The sequence below is a fragment of the Vanrija albida genome, assembly GCF_041260175.1.
Source record: "Vanrija albida strain AlHP1 chromosome Unknown contig_6, whole genome shotgun sequence".
Classification (NCBI taxonomy): domain Eukaryota; kingdom Fungi; phylum Basidiomycota; class Tremellomycetes; order Trichosporonales; family Trichosporonaceae; genus Vanrija; species Vanrija albida.
In genome coordinates, this window is record NW_027191425.1 from 2242097 (window position 1) to 2263867 (window position 21771).

The window sequence follows — 21771 nt, forward strand, 5'->3', positions numbered from 1 at the left end:
ACTAGCCACATCTTTGGCTGGAGTACTGGTTGCCGACGAGGTCCGTGGCGTCCTTGAAGCCCAACACGACGCCGGAGGCGACGACTTGTCGCTGCACTGAAGGACGTACACTTGGTATCAGTGAATGAACCAAAGCACTTGAGTGTGGTGCACCTAATTGTCAAGCGGTAAGCGGTAGGAGCAACCGGTCGGTGTCGGTCTCCGAAAGAACACCTGTCAGGTTCACATTCTGCATTCATTCAATCATCTCGACCAGCGAGTGGTATTGGGATAGGGTATCGACTTATGGGAGTTGGAATGGGAAGGTGGAGCGTGGATCTAGCAAGGAGATGGGGTAGGGGCAGGTTCCTCTAAGGCTTGTCCGAGCTGACAACCAATGCCGACGAAACTACCGAAGACGCTGCCAAATGTGCCACCTCCTGGAACAAAGCTCAGCCCCTTCTCGACGACACCCGCAGCCTGTTGGAGTGCCTCGCAAGCGCCCGCGATTCCATCGTCGTGCCATTCGGCCATAATGTGAACCTCCATTAAAGCTTGGGGTTTTTTTGCGCCCCCTTTGGCCCAGGTGTTGATGGCGAACTCCCAGCCGGTAGGGGCGGTAACAAACCAGTCGTGCTTAATCTTGGTTCGCGTGAATGGAACTCCGCCCTCCTTCGGTTCGCCGATGACGTCGACGATGTCGTATACTTCTTCCTTCCAGTAACTCGTGGCTCGCGCAAACTCGTCGAACAGAAGAAGAAGGCGTTCGAACGGCTCTGGCATGGTGACGAAAATGTTGTGGATTTTAATCCAGACGTCGAGGTCCCTAAGAATGTAACGATCCTTGTGTTCTGGGTCCGGAACGCGCGCCTTGACAACGATGGGTGTGCTTTGAGAATCGCGCTGACAGTACTCCCTTGTTGGACAGATCTCTTGTAACCCCTTGACAATGAGGTCTGCAGGGCCTGGGCAATCCTCAGGCCATAGCCCTCCGATGGTCATGTTGTTCTTGGTCATCAACACTCTCGTGCGCACTTCTGTGGTGCCTTCCATCCAAGATGTGTTGTTGGAGGAGTGGGTGGGCATGGCATGGCAAATGGTTGCGCTTGGTGACGCGTCGTTACCAAAAGGATTGGATGGAAGTTCGTTCGGAAGGTCGATACCTTCGCCGTCGGAGCCCTCTGTAGCGTTCGCAGACGAAGAGTCCTCTTCTGGCGAGACAGCAGCTGTGGTAACGACCGCAGGCATTGTATTGGTCTTGGTCTTGGGCCCTTTCGTCTTCGTTCCGCCTTTCTTTGCAGTCTTGGTTGCGGGATCCTGCCCTTGTTAGGGAGGGCAGAGGGCATCATGTTCCATCCCACCACTCACAGGAAGGGGACTCCCGAAGGCCATGGAAGCCAGTATCATTGCCGCAACGACCTTGGAGAACAGCATCACGAGTTATAGTTGTCGACTTGTGTTGAGGTGATATAGACTGGATCGGCAGAGTTGGAGAGGACAGCTGGTTTCGGTGGGTCCCCAGCTCAGAGGCAGGCTAGCTGAGGTCTTTATACCGTGTGGCCGTCAGCTTCACTCCGTACTTCTTGTGTGATCATCAGTGGTGTGAGCCGTCCTTCCTTCCCTCTCGCCTCATAGCCTCTGCTCCTCCAGCCCTTGCTTCCTCCGTCCTCCCCCTTCCGTCAAGCCAAAGGCCTGTCCTACTGCTTTTCCGCTCCTTGCCGGTCTCCTTCCGTCGAGTAGTCAACATAAACAAAGGGGCCAGGAGGGGCCGCGCCTCCCCTTGTTGTCAGGTTTGACGATCGTTGGAGTACCACTCCCTAGAAGCACAGCAATCCATAGGGGATGTTGAAGATGTCCTCCAGTGCCATCGCGCCTAGTTCATGCTCGGAGGGTTAGTTTCAGGCCGACGTAAACACGTCGAGATGGAGCTCAGCTTCAAACTGCCTTTCGAGGCGGTGGGGCCCGCTCTTCCCGCTAGCCTTGGACCGCTGTCCGAGTCCACCTTTCCTGGGGCCATGCGTTGTTTACTGTGGTTGCGAGGTACAGCTTACATCGTAACTGGCGCTAATCCTGTTGTGAAAAGACGAAACACTGGCGTTGACGGAGTTGTCGCTGACTTGTACTGACTGATCAGATATGTCGAACGTTGCGTACAATCACATTGATAAGGGCTATCCCGAGGCTTCCAGTCGGTGACGCAAAGCGATACACACCGGTGTAACGCTGTCCCCAGCGGCCCCTGTCCCTCACTTTACCTCCTTGTACCTTGTTCAAGTCGATCCGGAATTTGTCAATGCAGGATGTGCGTGCATCTCTCACATGACCTCGAGTTGTGGGGTTTAGGGGCAGGCCGAGACCACTTACGTTCTAAACTAGTGATTTGCCAAGCAAAGGGTCGCCTTGTAAACAACGTCACTGTTCCCTTCGCATGTTTCGGACCCATGTGGGGTCAACCGACTCTGGGGTTGCATGTGACTTGGCGAAGGCACCTGTCATGGATACGCGTCGAGTTTACCCATCGTATAAGAGTCCCGGAATCTTATGTCGGCCAAGTGTGCAACGACCTCTATTACTTCGCCATGCTCTGCTTCACCGCTATTGTTTTATCGCTTGCTACGCTAGGCGCAGCGCAGTCGAGCTCGGCCACACCTCCAACTCAAACCAGTCCTACCCCGACGGCACCTTCGGGATCTGCTGCCCCATACACAGGCCCTCAAGCCAGCCCCGGCTTCGGGTTTGTGTACCCCAAGAATGGTAGCTACTGTAAGTGCAGCATCAGGCCAAGGCAACCGGCTGACCAGATGTCTTCCAGTTCCATTGCAACCAACGAAGGAACAGTTGCCTAAGGATGCGCCGACGGGAGCGAAACTCTACCCGTGGCAGGAGGTAGGGCAGTGGTTGGCCTACATCAAGCTTCCAAAGGAGAAGCTCAATGAAACTATGGCCATCAACGTGTACCACATCAACGGCACCAGCGCATCTCAAAACTACTTGGGGCGTTACATGACCCCTGCTACTTGTAAGTTGCGGTTGCGTTCAAAGGAATGGCCTCTCACACCAAGGCAGTGACGCCGAATGCCCACCAACCTGCAACCAACAAGACGTGGCCAGCCGATTGGTACGAGGTCGGGTTCGCTTCAGGCAGCCACATTCTCGACACTTGGATCGATAATCCCATTGTCCCCGGGTCGGGGTACTATTTCACGATCGTGTCGAGTTCCCTCGGTTTGAACGACGCAGGAAACACAACTTTCAAGCCGACTAGTATGTTGCTCCGATAACAACCTTGCTGAAACTACCAGCGTATGCTGTATCGGAGCTCTTCGAGTTCCGTGAGACAGACAAGCTTGACCCGAGTGTGCCGGGTGGCCCCAACGGTTCGCAGAACAGCGCTGCTGGGAGCCTCCTGCCCCCGATCAGCCTGGTCTTCCTCTTATCTGGTGCCATTGGGGTGTGGTCTCTCGTGTAGGGCCATTCAAGATTCAAGATTCAGAATAGCGGATGAAGCCATCGCGATGTTATGCCTTCCGAGGCTAGCTCGAATTTCAAACCAGGGTATGCCCCTGCCGTTCCTGCCCATGTGGCTAGTTGGTGCATGTGACTCACTCTTTCCACCCACTATGTATGCTCCAAGACACATGCATGCCTCATGGTGATGGCCGAAGCGAACATGAAGTTGGCATATAGGGGAGCTTGCCTTGGTTGAACTTCCCTCCAACACTTAAACCCTCACCATGTTCACTTCGGCACTGTTGATGGTGGCACTTTCCGCTGTGGCCGTGGCCCAGTCGAGCTCCCCCACCCCCGCATCGCAGACCAGCTCTCCTAAACCATCTGCCTCTACTCTCCCCTACCCCGGTGTTCAGGTCAACAAACCCGGCTTTCAAATTCTCTACCCCAAGAATGGGAGTTACTGTGAGGATCCCAAGATGTCCCGACTACGACTGACTGCTGTCCGCAGGGCCTATTCAACCACTGCAATCGGCGGCTTATCCATGGGGCGCCCCCGGAATCTGGCCCGCTATCTTCCAGATTCCTCCCGACCATGCCGCAGAACGGGTGGTGATAGCCGTGTACAAAGTCGACGCGAAAGCAAACTCCCTCGGTCAATCCGCGTGGGTCAATTCCTGTACGTCCGACGACGACGGGGCAGCGTCAAGCAACTGACGCAGTCAGCCTTTTCTCCAAAATCTGAGAAGCCTGCTACCAACAAGACCTGGCCAGCAAATTGGTACTGGAACGACTTCTCGACGGATCCTATGACCCTTGCCGACAGCGGTGACGGTGTTGCTCCAGGCTCTGGTTACTACGTCGAACTCACCTCATACAACCTGAGCAGTAAGTCGTTCGGGGCCGTCACAGCGACTAGCGGCCAGCGCAAATGCTAATGACCGCTAGTTACATACGCGGTGTCTGAGCTCTTTGAGCTGAAGGAGACGAAGACGGCAGACCCGTCTCTCCCACCTGGACCGTATGGCCGCGTCTCGGCTGGGGCGTCTCGTCCCATCAAGCTCTCCATGGGCCTCGTCTGTCTGTCCGGAACGGTCGCGCTCTGGGTTCTACTGTAGAACAGATGTACCCTTCGTTTTGCGCGCTCTGATCCGCTTGAGGGTGGTTCACTACTTCGGGGCTCGTCATGTGGGGCAAACAACGGCACGTCGGTTGCACGTAGGACAATGCCGGCAGTATCGGCAGGGTGAACCCACACTTGCCACTGGCGCGTGCCTCGTGCCTCATTGCACCTTGTGCACCAAGGCAACCCCTCCAGTTGCGAGTTACGGGAAGTACTAATACAAGCCTTCGGAGGGGGTGGTACGCCCGCATTACCCCACATTACCATGCTCTGCGCGCACCTGCTGGCGGTGGCCAGCCTTTGTGCGGTGGCTTCAGCCCAGTCGTCGACGCCATCATCTCAGACTTCGACCGGGCTACCTTCTGCGGCGTCCTCCCCTCGTCCCTACCCCGGCGTCCAGGCCAACAAGCCAGGCTTCCAAGTCATCTATCCTAAGAAGGGGAGCTACTGTGAGCAATGTGAGGCAATGGGACGCACACTGACTACAATGCACAGACGCCATACAGCCGCAGCAGTCATCTTCTCCGTGGGCCGGCGTCGGAATCTGGCCTGCCATTGTGGAGATTCCTCACGACAGAGGGGACGAGGAGATGTTGATCTCCCTTTGTAATACCAATGGATCGACAAGCCTCGACTCTCACATCGTTCAGGTCAATCAGTGTAGGTCCTAGGTTGTCGGTATCGTCAAGCGACTGACACGCTATCAGCGCTCTCGCCAACTAACAGCTCCCCGGCGACCAACAAGACCTGGCCGTCAGGTTGGTCCTGGTACAACTTCACTGCCGACCCCTTCTTTCTCTCCGCCAAAGGCAATCGCATGGTTCCAGGCTCTGGTTACTACGTTGTCCTGAGCTCGTTCAACCAGACCAGTATGTCGTTTGGAGTATAGTCGCGCCCGGAACGCTAACAGCCACGAGGTCCAGACCCTCCTATCCCGTACGGTGTATCCGAGCTCTTCGAGGTGAAAGAGACAAAGGAGCAAGACCCGACAATCCCTCCTGGGCCGTATGGCCGCGTCTCGGCTGGAGCCTCCCGTCCCATACTCTCCACCAGTCTCATCTGCCTATCCGGAACAGTTGCGCTGTGGGTGCTGCTGTAGAACGAATGCATCCTTTGTTTGTGCGAGCTGCGACTTTGTGGGTGATTGCACCGGGCCTTGGTAGGGCTCGACTGGTTCGGGACTTCAAGGTGGGGCAAGACGGTTGCACGCGGGCCAATGCCGGCAGTGTCAGAGTTGGTAGTGAACCCACATTTGGCACTGGCGCGTGTGCCTCGTTGTCGCGCGTGCCTTTCGGCATCTCGCGCAGAGTGAGCGACTAATATAAGGAGATGCAATAGGCTCCTTGGAGGGGTACTTACCACATCCTCACCACAGCTCGGTTGTCTACGATGCGCTGCACCCACTTGCTGGTCGCGGCCGCTCTCTGGGCGGTGACTTCTGCCCAAACGCCAACTTCAGCTCAATCGTCGACGCCACCATCTGGGACTTCCGCTGCTGCCGTGTCGGGGTCCCCTCGCCCTATCCCGGTGCTCAAGCGAAGCCGGGCTTCCAGATCATCTATCCCAAGACTGGAAGCTATTGTATGCAGAGCGGAAGACATTGGCACGAATCTGACATCAATCTGCAGACCCTATCGAGCCATTTCAACCTTCAAAGGGGTCGGTGGATCGACCAGAGACCTATCCATGGCAAGGTGCGGGAGTCTGGCCTGCTGTCTTCCAGATTCCTCAAGACAAGGTGTCTGAGTTGTTCGCCGTGTCCCTATACAGTCTCAATTCGTCCACAAACTACTTTGCCCAAATGGCTATTGTCAACGCGAGTAGGTCTTACTCAGGTTGTCGAAGTGTTCAAGTGACTGACGCTCTGCCAGCGCTCATCCCAAGGTCCGACGAACCCGCGACCAACAAGACCTGGCCGGCCAATTGGTACTGGTTCAACGTTACCAAAGAGGCTTTCTTCCTGAAAACGAAGGGCGTCGTTCCAGGCTCTGGTTACTACCTTGTCCTACACACGGGTAACCAGAGCGTGCGCAGTAAGTCGTTTGGAGCTGCCGCAACGGCTGCCGTGACGCGCAATGTTAACGACCACAAGGCGCAGAGGAATGGTTTGCTCCGTTCGCCGTATCAGACATCTTCGACTTAAGACAGACGAGCCAGCAAGACCCAAGTATGCCACCCGGACCGTATGGTCGCATCCGAGCAGGAGCGACGCATCACCTGCAGCTCTCCGTCAGCCTCGTCTGCCTTTCCGGGATCGCTGGGCTGTGGGCTTTGTTGTAGAACCGATGCAGGCTCACTTTGCAGAGTGTTGTCGATCCTCTCCCTCTGCACAGGCGACTCGACTCAACGACGTCATGCTCCGGCTCAACGCTCACGTGAATAAACAGCCAAGACAACGCACCACGCGGTGCCATGTTGACGCGACCGCGGGTGTAGACAAGCAAAACGAAACTAGTAGTAGCCCTGTCGTGTAACCGACCCCACTCTAGTGCCTGATAACACTTGTAATGCCCACTCGCGACGCGAACTCCTTTTCCAACGGCACTGCTCGCGCGTTGTGCATGCACAGGCACGTGCCACACGTGCGGCGCAGTGGCTCGTGGTCGAATGGGTTCCTCGGTCGTCACGGCAATCGCGCGTTGTGGGCGTGCTGCACGCCCCGTGGGACACGTCCGGAGCGAGGAGGGATGAGATAAGTGCCATCATTCCCCGCGCTGCGCTTCTGCCTATCGCCACAGATCTGCGATCTGAAGCATTGGCGATTTCAGTGAGGCCCGGGTGCCAGACGGGTGCCTCGTCGATTGGGGACAGACTAGTGGTTTGAGCCCACCGCGTCACTAACCCCGCCTATGGCACCCGAGGCTGCTGCTAATGGGCGCGACCACGCTGCGGTGGTACCCGACGGTCTGATGGAAGGGTCTGCCACCTGGGTCTGGGCCGACAAGGAGGTTTGACCACCGTTTCAGCATTATGGGCGACGCCGTCCTGATGTTCGCCCGACAGGACGTCCTCGGCCTCGAGGTGGCGCTGAAACGGGCCGCGTCCATCCCGATCACGCGCTCCAACATGCCGTAGGGGAGGCGGTGCAGCACTAACCGTTCTCCAGACACGAGGGGATCTGGATCCTGGGGCCGTGGGTTGAGCTTCGGTGCCCCGAGACCGGCTCGTGGAGCCGAGAACGTCTTTTCCGGGTCGCTCGTGGAGGGATGTCGAGCTGATGTCGTACGTGTATGCCAGGATCATCGGAAACGCGCCGACACGACTCCAGCGGCAGTAGTCAAGCCCACGTCAGGAGTGGCTTGAAACGCGCTCCACTCGCTCGAGACGTCTTCTCCATGCCGTATCGCAGTTGTCTCGGCCTGCGTTACTCGCTGCCGTATCTTGTGTCAGCGAGGAACGACGAGCGCCCACTGGTGACGAAAGGAGGAAGCGAAGAGCGTGGTCGAGTGTTTGTTGGCAAAGGTCGGTGTCTTGAGCTCCCGGCGACGCGTCGCGATGTGGGGGTCGCGACTAGTGACGCATCGCTCATCCAGACAGAGTGTTGCGAGAGGGGCTGCCAACTCCTCTTCCCCCCACCAGTCCATGCTCCCACTCCCGCGCCCAAGTAAGCTGGAGGAATCGAGTAAGCTCGGTGGTAAGTGGGAAGCGCATGGAACCACGCTGTGAACTGTAAGCACTCAGCACTCCCTTCACCTTGGGCCGGGTGGTAGACGATACGCACGCAGCACGCTGACGACCAGTGAGTAGCACCACCCTCCCTACGTCTTTTCATTCTTACATGCTGCAAAACAATGACGGATCCAAAGAGGGCTTGCGACACAACGCGCCCCTCTATGCAACTATAAAATGCCGAACGTTTACTGGCGGTGGTAGACGTCCTTGGGGGTGAGACCGTCCTGTCCGCGCTTGGCGTTGGCGCGGCCCCAGGCCTTGATGCGGATCGACTCGATCTCGATGAAGCCGGTGGTGGCGGTGGGCTCGAAGCCACCAAGCTCGTCCATGGACGAGAACTTGGCGTCGTAGAGGCCCTCGTCGGCGTCACGGCCCTCGACAATGACGTTGCCCTTGTAGACGGCGAGGCGGACGATACCGTTGACGGTCTTCTGCGAGGCGGGGATCGACGCAGTGATGAACTCGCGCTCGGGCGAGAACCAGAAACCGTTGTAGAGGATCTGCGAGAGAGCAGTCGTGACGAACTGGTCACGGAGGGCACGGACGTTGCGGTCAAGGGTCATGCCCTCGAGGTCCATGTGGGCGACACGGAGGATGGTGCCGGCGGGCGACTCGTAGCAGCCGCGCGACTTGACGCCGATGAAACGGTTCTCAACAATGTCGATACGGCCGACACCGTGCTTGCGGGCGAGGGCGTTGAGGGCGAGGAAGATCTCGACCGAGTCGGTGACAGTCTTGCCGTCGGCGGGGAAGGTGACCTTGGTGGGGAGACCCTTGGTGAACTCGATCTCAACCTTCTCGGGGACCTCGGGGGCCTTGAGGGGCGAGGTGGTGAGCTTCCACATGTCGTCGGGGGGAGTGGTGTTGGGGTCCTCGAGGATACCGGCCTCGTACGAGATGTGGAAGAGGTTCTCGTCGGTCGACCAGGGCTTGGCCTGGGTCTGGGTGACGGGGATACCGTGCTCGCCGGCGAACTTGATGAGGTCGGAGCGGCCAGCGAAGCGGTTGTAGAACTTGGGGTCGCGCCAGGGGGCGATGACCTTGATGGAGGGGTCGAGGCCGTAGAAGGCGAGCTCGAAGCGGACCTGGTCGTTACCCTTGCCGGTGCAGCCGTGCGAGACGTAGCTGGGGGGCGTTAGAATACCGAAACCTGCGTGCCAAGACCCGGGCCGACTCACTCGCAGCCCTGCTGCTTGGCGACCTCCATCATGCCGCGGGCAATGACGGGGCGGGCGAGCGAGGTGCCGAGAAGGTAGACGTTCTCGTAGATGGCGTTGGCCTGAACGGCGGGGTAGATGAGCTCCTCGACAAACTCGCGCTTGAGGTCCTGCGTCGTGTGAGCGGGTGGGCGTCTAGGGCGTGTTGCCAGCTGGCGTACTCACAACAAGGAAGAAGTCGACGGCGCCGCAGGCCATGGCCTTGGAGCGGGCGGCCTCAAAGTCCTCCTCCTGGCCGACGTCGGCCATGAAGGCGATGACATCGTAGCCCTCCTCAATGAGCCAAGCGAGGATGCACGAGGTGTCTGGGGGGGCTGTTAGCCGGGGTATGCGATGGGCGATAGGGGGGCGTGGGTGAAAGGAAGTGTTATCCCTGTCGCTGATTGTACTGACCGAGGCCACCCGAGTAGGCGAGGAGAACCTTTCCCTTCTTCTGAGTCTGAGCAGAGGACATTTTTGTTGATGATGTGGTTGTTGATGAAGTGGAAGAAGGAAAGGACGAGGATGCCGGCGAGTGTGATAAGGTCGTCCGTCCGTCGAGCCTGTCGGAGTGGCCGGCGACGACTTTTCTGGACGTTTGACTCGGTACAAGCGCGACGGGATCAAATTTTGGCCCACTCGGCCGGCTTTGAGCAATCTTCCGGCAGCCGATGCCGCGGAGCTTGCGGCTTGGCGCGGGTCACGTGATTAACCACGTGGTGCACGTGGTCAACGTGGCATGACCTAAGAGACTTCAACTCGGTCGTCAACAATTTCGTCACTGTACGACCGGTTTGTCGTCGACCACCCAACAATGCCGCGCAAGAAGTACACGGCGCCGAGGTCGGTCTTCTTCTCACTATCGCAGGAGATCAGGCGCAACCTGCGCGCGCAGCCAAGGCTTGAGACGTTTGTCGCCGAGGACGAGGACAGCCCGGCGCCAAGTACCGACTCGCGCGACTTGCTACCGACCCAGCCGCCGGCCGACGACTCGGCAAGCGAGGACGAGGAGGACGAGGAGGACGAGGCTGGGCCGAGTGCGGGGCCTAGCAGTTTGCGAGGCGAGGTGAACGGCGGCGTCACCACCACTGGTTCTGGAAGCACCGGCGACGGCGGCGCAAGCGACGGCAACAGCGACATGCAGCTGGACGAGGAGGAGGAAGGCAACGATGTCGCCACCCTGGCGCGACCGGGCGTTCCCCTGCCAGATAACAATCTGTCGTCTGCGTCTTCCTCGGAGTTGTCGTCTTCGTCATCGTCCTCGGCATCATCGGACTCAGGCTCGTCGTCGTCGTCTTCCTCCTCAGAGGCGTCTTCCTCGGCCGCTCCCCCACAAGCGCCCGCCATGTCGGCACCACCACCCAAGCCCCCCGTCGTCATCTCGTTCAAGCGCGAAGCCGACTTGACCGACCTGCCGCCCAGCAAGCGCCGCAAGGGCAAGGGCCGTGCCGACGACAACCCCTACGCCGGCCACCCGTGGGACTGCACTGGCCTGGTGCCACGCTACACCGAGATGTCCGAGGTGCCCAAGGCCCTGAAGAAGTGTAAGCTGCGACAAGGGGACCAGCTGACATGCAGACTTTGCCCAGCGCCACTCGCTCTTCCCGTCGTACTCGCGCCTGCCGCTGCTCATGGACGACACGGGCTGGTTCAGCGTGACGCCGGCCGCGATCGCGGGGCACATCGCCGAGCGGTGCCGGTGCGATGTGATCCTCGACGCGTTCTGCGGCGTGGGCGGTAACGCCATCGCGTTTGCGCAGACGTGCGAGCGCGTCATCGCGATGGACAACGACCCGGTGCGGCTCCGGCTGGCGCGGCACAACGCGCTGCACCACGGCGTCGCGGACCGCATCGAGTTTGTGCTGTGCGACTATGTCGCATGGGCGCGGGCGTACGCCGAGTCTGGTGCGGAGAAGGAGCACATCGACGTGGTCTTCCTCTCGCCGCCGTGGGGCGGGCCAGAGTACCTTTCCTTCGGGGCCGACGGCGGGCCGCTCTACCCGCTCTCTGCGGTCGAGCCCATCCCTGGCGACGAGCTGTTCCGGCTCACGGCGCAGGTGACGCCGAACATTGCGTACTTTTTGCCGCGCAACGTGGATGTCGACGAGCTCGGTGTGCTGGCGCAGGAGCTGGGCTCGAGCGTGACCGAGGCGGCGGGCGAGCGCGAGCGCGAGTGGGTCGAGGTCGAGGAGGAGTGGGTGGGGGACAAGCTCAAGGCCGTGACGGCGTACTACGGGAGCTTGGTGGGGTAGGGTGGGGCGCGCAGCGCGCAGCGCAGCTTGTAGCCTATGCATGGATGGTAGTGTACAGGGCGGCGCGTGGCTTGTATTGCCTATAAATGGATGGTAGTGTACAGTGGCCGTGACTCCAGTGACGATCTACTTGTCCAGCGGCGACTTGTCCAACGGTGGTCCGAAGCGCTCCATCCGCCTGCCATCATACCACACGCCGACGCCAGCCGCCACCCCGCCCGGGCGGACGGCGACCTCGCGCCGGATCTCAACGCCGAGCGGCGCGAGCACAGCCGCAAACGGCGCGTTCCACCACGCACCAGCGACCTCGACCTCGCCCTCGACCTCGCCCACACGCCCGCCCGGCAGATGCACAAGGAGCATAGGCTTAGGCGTGCGCTGCGCGTGCGCCATTGCTGCTGGCGTAAAGCCAGACTGGGAGAGGAGCACGGCGAGCGCGGGGTGCTTGTCATGCTCTGCGCGTCAGCGGCTGCGGCGACACGGCTCACCCAAATGCGCCATGACGCCCTCGAGCTCGCGCACGGCGCGCGGGCCGAGCACGCGCCGCTCGGCCTTACACTGGGCGAGCACGCGCGCGGGCTGGATGCTCCGCACGGCTGGGTTGCCGTCGCGGCGTAGCGCTGGGGCGGGGACGCCTGGCCGCCTCGGAAGCCACCAGTATCCGCGCAGGTCGACGCCGCCGTCGCCCGCGCCGCCGACGTGCGCGAGGGACATGTGTAGCGAGGTGAGGAAGCGCAGCGCGTGGGCCTCGAACGCGTGGCCTATGTCGCGGGGCGAGGGCCGGGCCATGGTGGGTGGTTGGTGTGAGGGTGGTGGTGGTGGAGATTGTCGGCGTTGGCCATGACCAGGGGGCTCGGGCCTCGGTGATATCCGCGCAAGTGGCCGAGTGACCGTGGCGGGGGGGACAGACCGTGCCGGCTGGGGTGGAGCGGGCATGCACGGCGCGTCGGCAACGCGCAACGCGGCAACGACGTCAGCGACGCGCATATCTACGCATCACATCGGCCTCGGCGCATCGATATCTATCCGAGCCCGCAGCACCGAGAGGCCGGGCCAGCAATCACGTCAGCTTGTCGTCAGCTCGCCGTCAGCTCGCCGGCTTCGAGGGGCCCGATGATTCAGCCGCTGGCAGCGTCGCGGCCTGCAACACTGCGCAGTGTAACCTCGCGCAGTACTTATAACTCCGCACGTCGTGCAGTCCACTGGCAGCCAAAGAACCCCAAGGCCAAGATGACGCGCGCGCCCTTCAAAGGTGTGTCTGTCTGCGTCGGGCTCCACCCCCCACCCGCGCACGCACGCTCGCTGACGCTCGCTCCCCCAGAGACCGAGGCCTCGCGCCCCGACTTCACGACCACCCCCTTCACCTACACCAAGCCGCCGAACCCCTCCTTCCGCCCCGGCGGAGGGCTCAACTCCCTGCCCGGGGCCGACGCCTTCCGCCCAGACAGCAAGTGGCGCACCCTCGTGCCCGAGGAGCACGGCCCGATGCAGGTGTACAAGATGCTCATGGGCGCCATCTCGCCGAGGCCGGTCGCGTTCGTGTCGACCGTGTCAAGCGACGGCGTGCGCAACGTGCGTTTTGCACCCCCAGCGCCGCGCTGACCCACCCCCCAGGTCGCGCCCTTCTCCTTCTTCAACGTCCTGTCGCCGTACCCCGTGACCATTGTCGTGTCCTTCGCACACACTGAGAAGGGGATGAAGGGTGGGTCGGGGAGGGGTGGGTGCCCGCTAACGACGCCCAGACACGACCAAGAACATCCTCGAGACAAAGGGCTTCACCGTCGGCATCATCTCCGAGACTTGGGTCGAGGCGGCCAACATCGCCTCGGTCGACGCCCCGCCCGACGTCGACGAGTTTGCGCTCGCCGGCCTGACCCCCCGCGCGTCCGAGGTCGTCGCCGCGCCGCATGTGGCAGAGGCCGCAGTCTCCCTCGAGGCAGAGCTGCTGCACTCGTACCACCTCAAAGCGCCCGACGGCACCCCGACCGGCACCGTCATCCTCGCCACCGTGAAGCGCATCCACGCCAAAGACTTCATCTTTGACGAGAACGACGAGTACCGCGTCCTCACAGAGCGCCTCCGCCCCGTGTCCCGCCTCGGCGGCATCTCGTACGGCCGCATCACCGAGGCCTACGACCTCGTCCGGCCCACCTGGGCCGACATTGGCCAGTCCGACGACGTGCAGGCGGCGCTCAATGCGGCCAAGGACGGCAAGGATGCCAAGGCGAGCGGCCAGTGAGGGTCAAGCCATAGAACATAGAGCTCGATGCAGTTTGTCGATCTTGGAGCGCGTCGAAGCCCAGTTGCACTACGCCTCACGTATCACTCTATGCATACAACAAGTCGTAACCACGGCCCTAGAAGTCGATGCTCTCGTCCTTGACAGCTGGGTGGGTCAGCAAAAGCGGGGCCACGTCAACCCACCTGTCTTAGAAGCGCGTACGTCGGCAACAATGGCCCGCGCGTGGAGCTCCAGCATGTCGACGTAGGGCTTGAGAGAAGTACGGTCGTACTCTGCGCAGGTTAGGGATCAGGCTCAAACAGAAACCTACCCTCTGGCAGCTTGGCCGACGAGTCGTCGGTGGCTGCACGGTCGAGCTCAAGGAGCAGCTCGCCGACGTGCGGCACCGTCGCCGGGTCGAACTCCTCGGCCCTTGCAGGGTCAACGGGCACACAGACGCGTCCTGGCGTGTCAGCTGACGGCCCACCAACGCCATCCCAGCTGACTCACCTGTGCCAGGGTGCACACAGAACGGAGCCTTGAGCAAATGGTTGCGGTGCTTCGAGACCTCGGCATCGATACGGGGGTACGTGTACTGGAGAATGATGTCCTCCATGGCCTTCTCGTACTTCTTCTGTGCGGTGTCAGATTGCGTCACAGGCCTCAGGCAGCACGTACCGCGGTGATGTTGCTGCCCGCGCTGCCCTTCTTCTTGAGCTGGACGACCGTCTTCACCACGTCGTCCCACTTCTGAACACTGGAGCGGTCGGGGTCCGACTCCCACAGCTTGCGCAGGGGGTCCGTTGAGTCTGAGGGGGTTAACCAATCGACAAGCAGGGCAAACCTACCTCGGTCTGCCGGGAGAAGCTGGAGAAGCGTGTCGAACTGCTTCTGTGTGCGGAACACGTCTTGGTCCTGGAGGCAGATCCTGGTGAACTCGAACTTGAGCGTGGTGAGGGCTTCCCTGATGGGTTAGCTGGCCCCTCTACCCCCGTCACCCACTGAAGAGAAGGATGCAACTCGACATCGTCGCGTCCGCCACGAACGTTGACCTTCTTGACCTGCTCCTTGCCACCCTTGATCACCTCGAGGAAGGTGACGAGGGCGCGGCGCTGGTCGTCGTTGAGGTCGAGGGCATGTGTGTCAGACACCCAGCAATGGATACCACGGCGACCAGAGTACACCCAGAGAAGGTGCTTGAAGCCGAACGTTTCTGATCGAGTCAGCTTTACATGAATCCTGGCGACTTACCCCTCAATGCCTTGTCCAGAACCTTGACTGCAGCGGCGATGAAGCCCCAGCACCGCTTACAAATCGCCTTGTCGGAGCAGCAGGTACGGATCTCGTCGTAGTCGGTCATGTCGATATCGAAGACGAGCTCACGGCGCTGCGGCTGGAGCGCGCCGGCGGGGAGGCTCTTGCGATCGCGTGGCTGAAGGTGTCAGTGGGTACGACAACGCATGCGGCGGGCACCCACCCTTGCGCTGTACTGTGGGCCGATCTCGAAACGCGACGGCGTGAGGCGGAGCACCTCCTTCTGGAAGTCATACGCCGTGTTGAACGAGTTGTAGCGAATGTACACGTCGTTCTCGATCGTGAAGGCAAACTCGCGGTGCGTCCAGAGCTTGCTGGGGACTGAGGTGTGAGCATGGGTGCCAGGGGTCGTCACCCGCCACCCACTCACCATCGCCTTGGTTGAGCCACTTGAAGAAGGGTTTGTAGGGGAACAGGCGGCGGTAGAAGGCCTGCATGACCTGCGGCGAGCTCGGGCTGAGGTGTCAGTCGAGGCAAGGAAGGTGGAGGAGGGGGAGGGTCGGGAGGCGTCGATCGACACGTACTCGTAGGCCAGACTGGGGCGGTCAGCTGGTGAGTTCCCAGATTCAGTCAGCTTCCACTTACGCCTCTTCACTGATTGCGATTGCCATGTTTCCGGGTCGAGTCGAGGTTGTAGCAATGGACAAGGTGAAGGAGTGGGACGGTCTTGTTGATTTCTTGCACCTGCAGCAAGACGCGTCGCGAACAGACGCGCCGCCAGGAGATGGACCTTGTTGGGGCCTCCCACTTTAGGCAGATCTCACTCCCACGTACATTTCACGCGCAACCCTCGTGGCTCGACGGAAGCAAAATTTCTGAAGTTCTGCGATGATGTCGATGGAGGAAGTCGAGCCGTCTCGACGATAATCGACCGACCCCTCCATCGCACAACCCCACCCCCACCACAATGTCCTTCCAAGTCTCAGCACACGCCCCGCCCCCATCCGACTCGGGATCCGACACCGACTCGGACGACGGCCGCTGCTCCGACTGGGCCTCGTCGCTCGGCGAGGCTCGCCGCACCAAGGACCTCTTTGGCGACAAGGTGCACGCCTCGCCCGAGGAGGCGCTCGCCGCCGCCAAGGCCGCGGGCTTCGACCTTGCCGCGACCAGCGAGCGCCTCGGCCTCGACCTGTACGGCCGCATGCGTCTGATCAACTGGATCCGCAAGTCGCACGCTACGCCAGAGCAGGTCGCCGCGCTCGCCAAGGACGACGAGAAGCTCAAGGACGACGCGCTGCTCGTGCCCGTCGTCGCGGACGACCCCTTGCTCCGTGGGTTGGGAGCTTTGGGATGTGGCTAACCCCCAGAGCTCGACTTTGACGACGACTGGTCCGACGACGAGGAGGGCCAGGTCTCCATCGCCCAGCCCGCCAAGTCGCCCGCTGCCGCCAAGGCCGACAAGGAGCTCGAGGCCCTCCGCGCCGAGGTCGCTGCCCTCCGCCATGTCGTCACGCGCGACCTCGAGGGTGATGAGAGCGTCGACATCAAGGGCAAGGGCAAGGAGAAGGCCAAGGAGCGCGACGACGACACCCACTACTTTGACTCGTACGCCGAGAATGGTGAGCTAGCATGAGTAGCAAGCTTAGCTGACACCGCAGACATCCACGAGATCATGCTCAAGGACACCACGCGTACCGTATCGTACGCCCGCTTCATCCTCTCCAACCCCAAGGTCTTCAAGGACGCCATTGTCCTCGACGTCGGCGCGGGTACTGGCATTCTCTCCAGTGAGCGTGAACGCCTCGGCCAAGCTAACAGCAGTGCTCGCTGCGCGCGCCGGTGCCAAGCACGTCTACGCCATCGAGGCGTCTGGCCTCGCGAGCAAGACGCGCGAAAACATCCGCAACAACGGCCTTGAGAGCGTCATCACGTGGGTATCTCTGCTGTACCAACTTCTGACCCACCAGTGTCATCCAGGGCAAGGTCGAGGACATCACCCTCCCAGTCGACAAGGTTGACATCATTGTCAGCGAGTGGATGGTGAGTTACACTGGTTGCAGCCCTAACTCCCCAGGGCTACATGCTCTTGTACGAGTCGATGCTTGACTCTGTGCTGCACGCGCGCGACCGCTACCTCGCGCCCACCGGCCTGATGGCCCCGTCGCAGACGCGCCTGGTCATCGCGGCCATCACCGGCAAGCGCATCTGGCGCGAGCGCTTCGAGTTCTGGCAGAAGGTGTACGGCTTCGACATGTCTGCCATGACGACGCCATACTGGAACGAGGGCCTGGTCGAGATTGTCGACCGCGAGGAGGTTGTCACGTCCGAGGCGATTGTCCGTGACATCAACACGCACGACGCGACACCAGCGTCGCTCGACTTCCACTCGAGCTTCACGATTGAGGCCACTGAGAAGGAGACGACGACTGTGCGCGCCTTCCTCACATGGTTCGACACCTTCTTCTCGCCGCTGGGAGGCAAGGCGTCGCAGTTCGCCCCCGACCACCCTGTGCACATCCAGGACTTCGCCCTCAACCTGTACGAGTCGGCCGTTGAGCCTGTCAACCAGGCCGAGGCCAACGCCGTGTCGTTCACCACGGGCCCCCGTGGCCAGTACACGCACTGGAAGCAGGTGGCGTTCCTCCTGCGCGAGCCATTGCAGCTCGCGCCGAACCAGCGCATCGAGGGACGGTTCTACTGCCGCAAGTCGCCAGACAACAGCCGCGAGCTCGACGTCGAGATCCACTTTGCGGTTGCCGACGGACCCGAGTCGCCGGCCAACTTTACGGTGCAGGCGTTCAAGGTGCGATAGAGGGCTCGGTGAATGGGTTTCATCACAAAGTCACGCACGTCGTCCGAGATTGGATCTCGGCTACTACAAAAGTCACGCATCATGGCCAGCTTGTACAACTATTCAGCCTCTAGCCGCATTTGAATGAGACGCGTCGAGCATTAGTACCTGCATTTGGGCGGCACTGCAAGTCGATCGCGTCTCGGTATCTGATCTCGTACTAACCTGTGCATCTCTGCCAGGGTGAATATGGCTGAAACGCAGGATGGATGGGTCTACAACAAGCCAGCCCAGGGCATTCGTCCAATATGAACAGCAGTGGCGGCACTGCAAGGCCCCCAAACCTGTCTGAAGCGCTTCCAAAGCCCACCTCGCCCTCGATCTCCGTTCACATGGCCCCAGGAGGGCTGTACTAGCAACCAGCCAGCGCTGGTACTAACCTTGAAGAGGGAGGCGGGCTGGCCACCGCACCAGCGCTGGGCGGGCGATCGCGGCTAGCGCAGGCTGGACCCTACGGCGCTTAAGGTTGGAGGTGAGACAGTGTGTGCTGGGTACAGGCGCTCTGCGCATGACGTGTCGACCCACGGTTAGCAGCATTAACGCCCAAGCATAACGCGGTGAGGCGGGCCGCCGTCGTCAAGCAATCACCCACGGAAGGTGAAGAACACTTGCCGCTGACGGCAGGTCTAGTGCTGGCGCTTGGCCCATGCGGCGGCAGCGATGGCTGTTGGGTGGTTGCGGTGAGCGACGAGGCACTGGCTCGGCCTCCCGCCGTCGTGCGGGCGGGCGAAGGTCGCCGCTGCGGTCTTGGCGGCGAGGTGGTGCAAACGTGCATGGGGATGCGAGGCAGCGGGCGGCGGGGTGCCGGCCGTGGTGGCCGTGGTGGCCGTCCTGGCCACCTGGCCAACTTGAAGCAATTCTATCCTAGGACACCGAGGCGCAGCTGAATGCTGAATGCATCAGCATCAGCATCCGACTCGCCTCTGCCACCAGGACCCATGGCACTCGATCTGATACAAGCTCCAGTGTGCGAGCAAGTGAGGAACAGAGCAGGAATCAGGTAGGACCTCAGGGCCGCGCAGCAGAGCTAGTCGTCGGCCAATACGCCGCCGCCGTTGCCTGTGCCGCCTGCCCAGCTGCCTACGCTCTGCCGTCACTGCTCTGCCGGGCCCGGCGCCACCGACCTCTTGTTGGCCGTGCTCTGGAAATTTTAGGGGGTGCGCGGGTGCGGCCTGCCTGCACTGACTGGCGTTGGATGCCGTGGAATGCAGTAGACTGCGGCGGCGGCAACGGCATGTCACGCCGCGTCTTGCGTTTCGCGTCTTGACTGCGCATACTACGCTTTGCTGCTGGCTTGGGGCTGGGCTTATCGCGTCTGGCTGGGCTAAGCCGCCCTGCTCGCCTACTCACGGCACGGTCATGGCTGTGGGTTGCGGTGGTAGGTCATGAGTGGGAGCGACGCGTGCAGGTGCAGTACCAGCTGCAGTGCACCCACTTCACGGCCAGCTCGTTGTTTACTCATTGCAGCGAACAAAACAGCGACCGTGGCCCGCGCCGCGCCACTGGCTGACGCCATCGAGGTTACAACCGGCATGCTTGTGCTTGCTTTCTTTCTGCTCGTGCTTGCTGCTGCTGCGGGCATTGCAGCGCAGGACCTATTCCAACAGAGTTTGAGGGGCTTATCCATAGGGCCCAAAAGAGGACAACTGGCGCGACCCCTTATCGTCTGCTAAATAGTGCCTTGTTGTTCGTGGTGTCCCTGGTCAGGTCAGGTCAGGCCTTAGTGGCTCTGCCTCTGTCGCCGCTGTCCGCCCGCTGTCCTCCCCCCCGCTGCCGCCGCCGGCAAGTGCTCTTGGCCTTACGATAGGGACAATGAATCATCCCTGGATTAGTTGTGCAAGTGCAGGATTGCACGAGCAGGAGCAGCTTTTTTTGGGTATGCATCCAGCGGGCCATGATGCCCATTCCTGGAGTTGGCTCACAGTGGCGTCAGGTGGCGTAGACGACGACGACCCAGTGAAACCTCGTCAGCAACCCACCACTTTTACACGCGCCTGCTCTGCTCTCTCTTAAACCCCACTAGCATCGATAGACGACAGAACACGTTTCCCATCGCCCTCTCTGCACCTCATAGACATTCATAGACTAGACGACAACATACCTGCGTGCGTAGACACAGCACTGCAACATCACCACCGCCCCCTCCCTCATCCTCATCGCCTCCGCCCTCGCCTCTGTCATCGACTCGGCATCTCACCGCACCCGCCCACCGCAGCGCGGCGCGTCCAAACACCGCCGACCCGCCAGCAACCCGCGCCGCCTCCGCCGCCGCCCCCACCGCCGCCGCCGCCGCCGCTGGACCCTGTCCGCACCCAGCCATTGAATACCTACACCTCAGACACGCAGCCACCAAAGACTGCCCGACGAGTCTCTCTGGCTGAGCATTGTCGAGTGCCCCAATCGCAAGAGCAGACTCGAGACGCCGCCCAGCGTTCCGCGACGCCTCTAAGCGCGTCCTCGACGCCCGTAAAGTCTTGTGCATCGACAACACAGACGACAACACAGACACTCTCATCGCCTCGTCGTGCCCTCGTGCAGTCAACATCGTCAACAGCGCCGCCCTCTCGTCGCATATAACCCGGCTCAGCCACCCCTCCTCCCCCTTCTCCCCACCCACCCTCGTCACCACCACGATGCACCTCACCCCGTTCGCGCTCCTCGTCCTCGCCGCGACCCCCTCGTTCGGCTTCTTCATCAACCCCGGCCACCGCCGCGGCGCCGCACCAGCAACGGCGGCCAAGGCGCCCGCGCCCGCACCCAAGCCGCTGATCCCGGCGCCGCTCGACGCGCCCCCGAAGCTGCAGCCGCGCGCGCCGCAGGCGTCCAAGAGGATGGGCCAGCGTAGGCGGTCAAAGAAGTCGGACATCCTCGTCAAGAAGGACTACTCATCCTTCCTGTGTCCCGGCGGCGCCGTCGCCTGCCCCGTCCCCGCCGAGGGCTTCCCCGCCACCCCAGAAGGCGTCGCGCTGCCAGAGTACGCGACCAAGCTGGACGAGCAGCTGGCGTCGCTCGGCGACTGGTTCAAGGTCGGCTTTGAGTGCCTCGAGCTGGATTCAGAGCTCAACCAGTGCGGCGGATGCCTCGCGCTCGGTCAGGGGTGAGTCGCCGCTGCCCCCAACGCACGGCCGTGAGCACGCGCTGACACTGCACAGACAGGACTGCTCGACCATTGCCAACACGCGCGCGACGGGCTGCGAGAAGGGCGTGTGCGCCGTCTACTCGTGCATGCCCGGCTACACTGTCAGCGCCGACAAGAAGGAGTGTGTGCGCTCCTCGGACGTGGGCCAGGCCGTCTTCCAGCAGCGCAGGTAGATGCTTGCGTGCGCAGTCGACCCCAGCTAGAATAGTCGCCGCACGGCGAGCCTAATGCGCGGATGTGCCCACCAGAGACACGACCCCCTTCATCCCCCCGGTGCCCTGCGCGCAGCGCCGCCGACAGCAGCAGCGGCAGCAGCAGCAGCGGCACATACACGGACACTCAGTAACATTATAGAGCCTGTACATACCATTGTGACGCAGCCGTCACGGCCCCACCGAGGGTAGTAGAATGTAAGGATGTTGCCTGTTCAGTAGGGCTGGGGGTGAGTGGTCGTGGGAACGGCGTGGGCGGAGGGGGAGCGGGAGGCGCTGGGCTTGGGCTAGCGCAGTCGTGCCGCGCTGTCGTCAGAGAACGCGTCGCTGGCGACAGTGCGATGCGGCGGGCGAAGCGGCGACGAGAAACGCGCAGCGCAGTGAGGGGGTCAGTCGGATGCGTACAGCCAGGGGTGGCG

General features: G+C 61.3%; 12 protein-coding genes across 12 annotated transcripts; 8 read left to right on the forward strand and 4 right to left on the reverse strand.

The window, feature by feature from the left end:
- Nucleotides 1-318: 318 nt before the first annotated feature.
- Q8F55_008286 (uncharacterized protein) lies at nucleotides 319-1227 on the reverse strand (the record flags this gene model as incomplete). The annotated part of the gene is made up of 2 exons (XM_069356683.1): nucleotides 319-944; nucleotides 1143-1227. The coding sequence occupies 2 exons, from the start codon at nucleotides 1225-1227 to the stop codon at nucleotides 319-321; spliced, it is 711 nt and encodes a 236-aa protein (XP_069206524.1).
- A 1331-nt stretch (nucleotides 1228-2558) lies between these two features.
- On the forward strand, nucleotides 2559-3448 carry Q8F55_008287 (uncharacterized protein; the record flags this gene model as incomplete). Its single annotated transcript, XM_069356684.1, has 3 exons — nucleotides 2559-2742; nucleotides 2792-2998; nucleotides 3282-3448. The coding sequence occupies 3 exons, from the start codon at nucleotides 2559-2561 to the stop codon at nucleotides 3446-3448; spliced, it is 558 nt and encodes a 185-aa protein (XP_069206525.1).
- A 265-nt stretch (nucleotides 3449-3713) lies between these two features.
- Nucleotides 3714-4547, forward strand: Q8F55_008288 (uncharacterized protein; the record flags this gene model as incomplete). The annotated part of the gene is made up of 3 exons (XM_069356685.1): nucleotides 3714-3894; nucleotides 4156-4317; nucleotides 4378-4547. The coding sequence occupies 3 exons, from the start codon at nucleotides 3714-3716 to the stop codon at nucleotides 4545-4547; spliced, it is 513 nt and encodes a 170-aa protein (XP_069206526.1).
- An 822-nt stretch (nucleotides 4548-5369) lies between these two features.
- On the forward strand, nucleotides 5370-5651 carry Q8F55_008289 (uncharacterized protein; the record flags this gene model as incomplete). Its single annotated transcript, XM_069356686.1, has 2 exons — nucleotides 5370-5421; nucleotides 5476-5651. The coding sequence occupies 2 exons, from the start codon at nucleotides 5370-5372 to the stop codon at nucleotides 5649-5651; spliced, it is 228 nt and encodes a 75-aa protein (XP_069206527.1).
- A 702-nt stretch (nucleotides 5652-6353) lies between these two features.
- Nucleotides 6354-6695, forward strand: Q8F55_008290 (uncharacterized protein; the record flags this gene model as incomplete). The annotated part of the gene is made up of 2 exons (XM_069356687.1): nucleotides 6354-6372; nucleotides 6424-6695. The coding sequence occupies 2 exons, from the start codon at nucleotides 6354-6356 to the stop codon at nucleotides 6693-6695; spliced, it is 291 nt and encodes a 96-aa protein (XP_069206528.1).
- A 1714-nt stretch (nucleotides 6696-8409) lies between these two features.
- On the reverse strand, nucleotides 8410-9895 carry ARG1 (argininosuccinate synthetase; the record flags this gene model as incomplete). The annotated part of the gene is made up of 4 exons (XM_069356688.1): nucleotides 8410-9349; nucleotides 9403-9551; nucleotides 9607-9746; nucleotides 9835-9895. 4 exons carry the CDS (start codon nucleotides 9893-9895, stop codon nucleotides 8410-8412), a joined length of 1290 nt encoding a protein of 429 aa, XP_069206529.1.
- A 339-nt stretch (nucleotides 9896-10234) lies between these two features.
- tgs1 (putative diacylglycerol O-acyltransferase tgs1) lies at nucleotides 10235-11672 on the forward strand (the record flags this gene model as incomplete). Its single annotated transcript, XM_069356689.1, has 3 exons — nucleotides 10235-10457; nucleotides 10758-10964; nucleotides 10999-11672. The coding sequence occupies 3 exons, from the start codon at nucleotides 10235-10237 to the stop codon at nucleotides 11670-11672; spliced, it is 1104 nt and encodes a 367-aa protein (XP_069206530.1).
- Nucleotides 11673-11798: 126 nt separating this feature from the next.
- Nucleotides 11799-12461, reverse strand: Q8F55_008293 (uncharacterized protein; the record flags this gene model as incomplete). The annotated part of the gene is made up of 2 exons (XM_069356690.1): nucleotides 11799-12127; nucleotides 12161-12461. 2 exons carry the CDS (start codon nucleotides 12459-12461, stop codon nucleotides 11799-11801), a joined length of 630 nt encoding a protein of 209 aa, XP_069206531.1.
- Nucleotides 12462-12902: 441 nt separating this feature from the next.
- Nucleotides 12903-13911, forward strand: Q8F55_008294 (uncharacterized protein; the record flags this gene model as incomplete). The annotated part of the gene is made up of 4 exons (XM_069356691.1): nucleotides 12903-12924; nucleotides 12994-13244; nucleotides 13287-13374; nucleotides 13415-13911. The coding sequence occupies 4 exons, from the start codon at nucleotides 12903-12905 to the stop codon at nucleotides 13909-13911; spliced, it is 858 nt and encodes a 285-aa protein (XP_069206532.1).
- Nucleotides 13912-14029: 118 nt separating this feature from the next.
- Nucleotides 14030-15818, reverse strand: PRI1 (p48 polypeptide of DNA primase; the record flags this gene model as incomplete). The annotated part of the gene is made up of 11 exons (XM_069356692.1): nucleotides 14030-14058; nucleotides 14097-14186; nucleotides 14225-14356; nucleotides 14404-14527; nucleotides 14572-14702; nucleotides 14742-14857; nucleotides 14896-15106; nucleotides 15145-15325; nucleotides 15371-15528; nucleotides 15578-15663; nucleotides 15793-15818. The coding sequence occupies 11 exons, from the start codon at nucleotides 15816-15818 to the stop codon at nucleotides 14030-14032; spliced, it is 1284 nt and encodes a 427-aa protein (XP_069206533.1).
- Nucleotides 15819-16114: 296 nt separating this feature from the next.
- Q8F55_008296 (uncharacterized protein) lies at nucleotides 16115-17962 on the forward strand (the record flags this gene model as incomplete). Its single annotated transcript, XM_069356693.1, has 6 exons — nucleotides 16115-16481; nucleotides 16518-16769; nucleotides 16809-16937; nucleotides 16972-17080; nucleotides 17118-17190; nucleotides 17225-17962. The coding sequence occupies 6 exons, from the start codon at nucleotides 16115-16117 to the stop codon at nucleotides 17960-17962; spliced, it is 1668 nt and encodes a 555-aa protein (XP_069206534.1).
- Nucleotides 17963-20634: 2672 nt separating this feature from the next.
- Nucleotides 20635-21313, forward strand: CPL1 (the record flags this gene model as incomplete). The annotated part of the gene is made up of 2 exons (XM_069356694.1): nucleotides 20635-21098; nucleotides 21154-21313. 2 exons carry the CDS (start codon nucleotides 20635-20637, stop codon nucleotides 21311-21313), a joined length of 624 nt encoding a protein of 207 aa, XP_069206535.1.
- Between the last annotated feature and the right edge of the window lie 458 nt (nucleotides 21314-21771).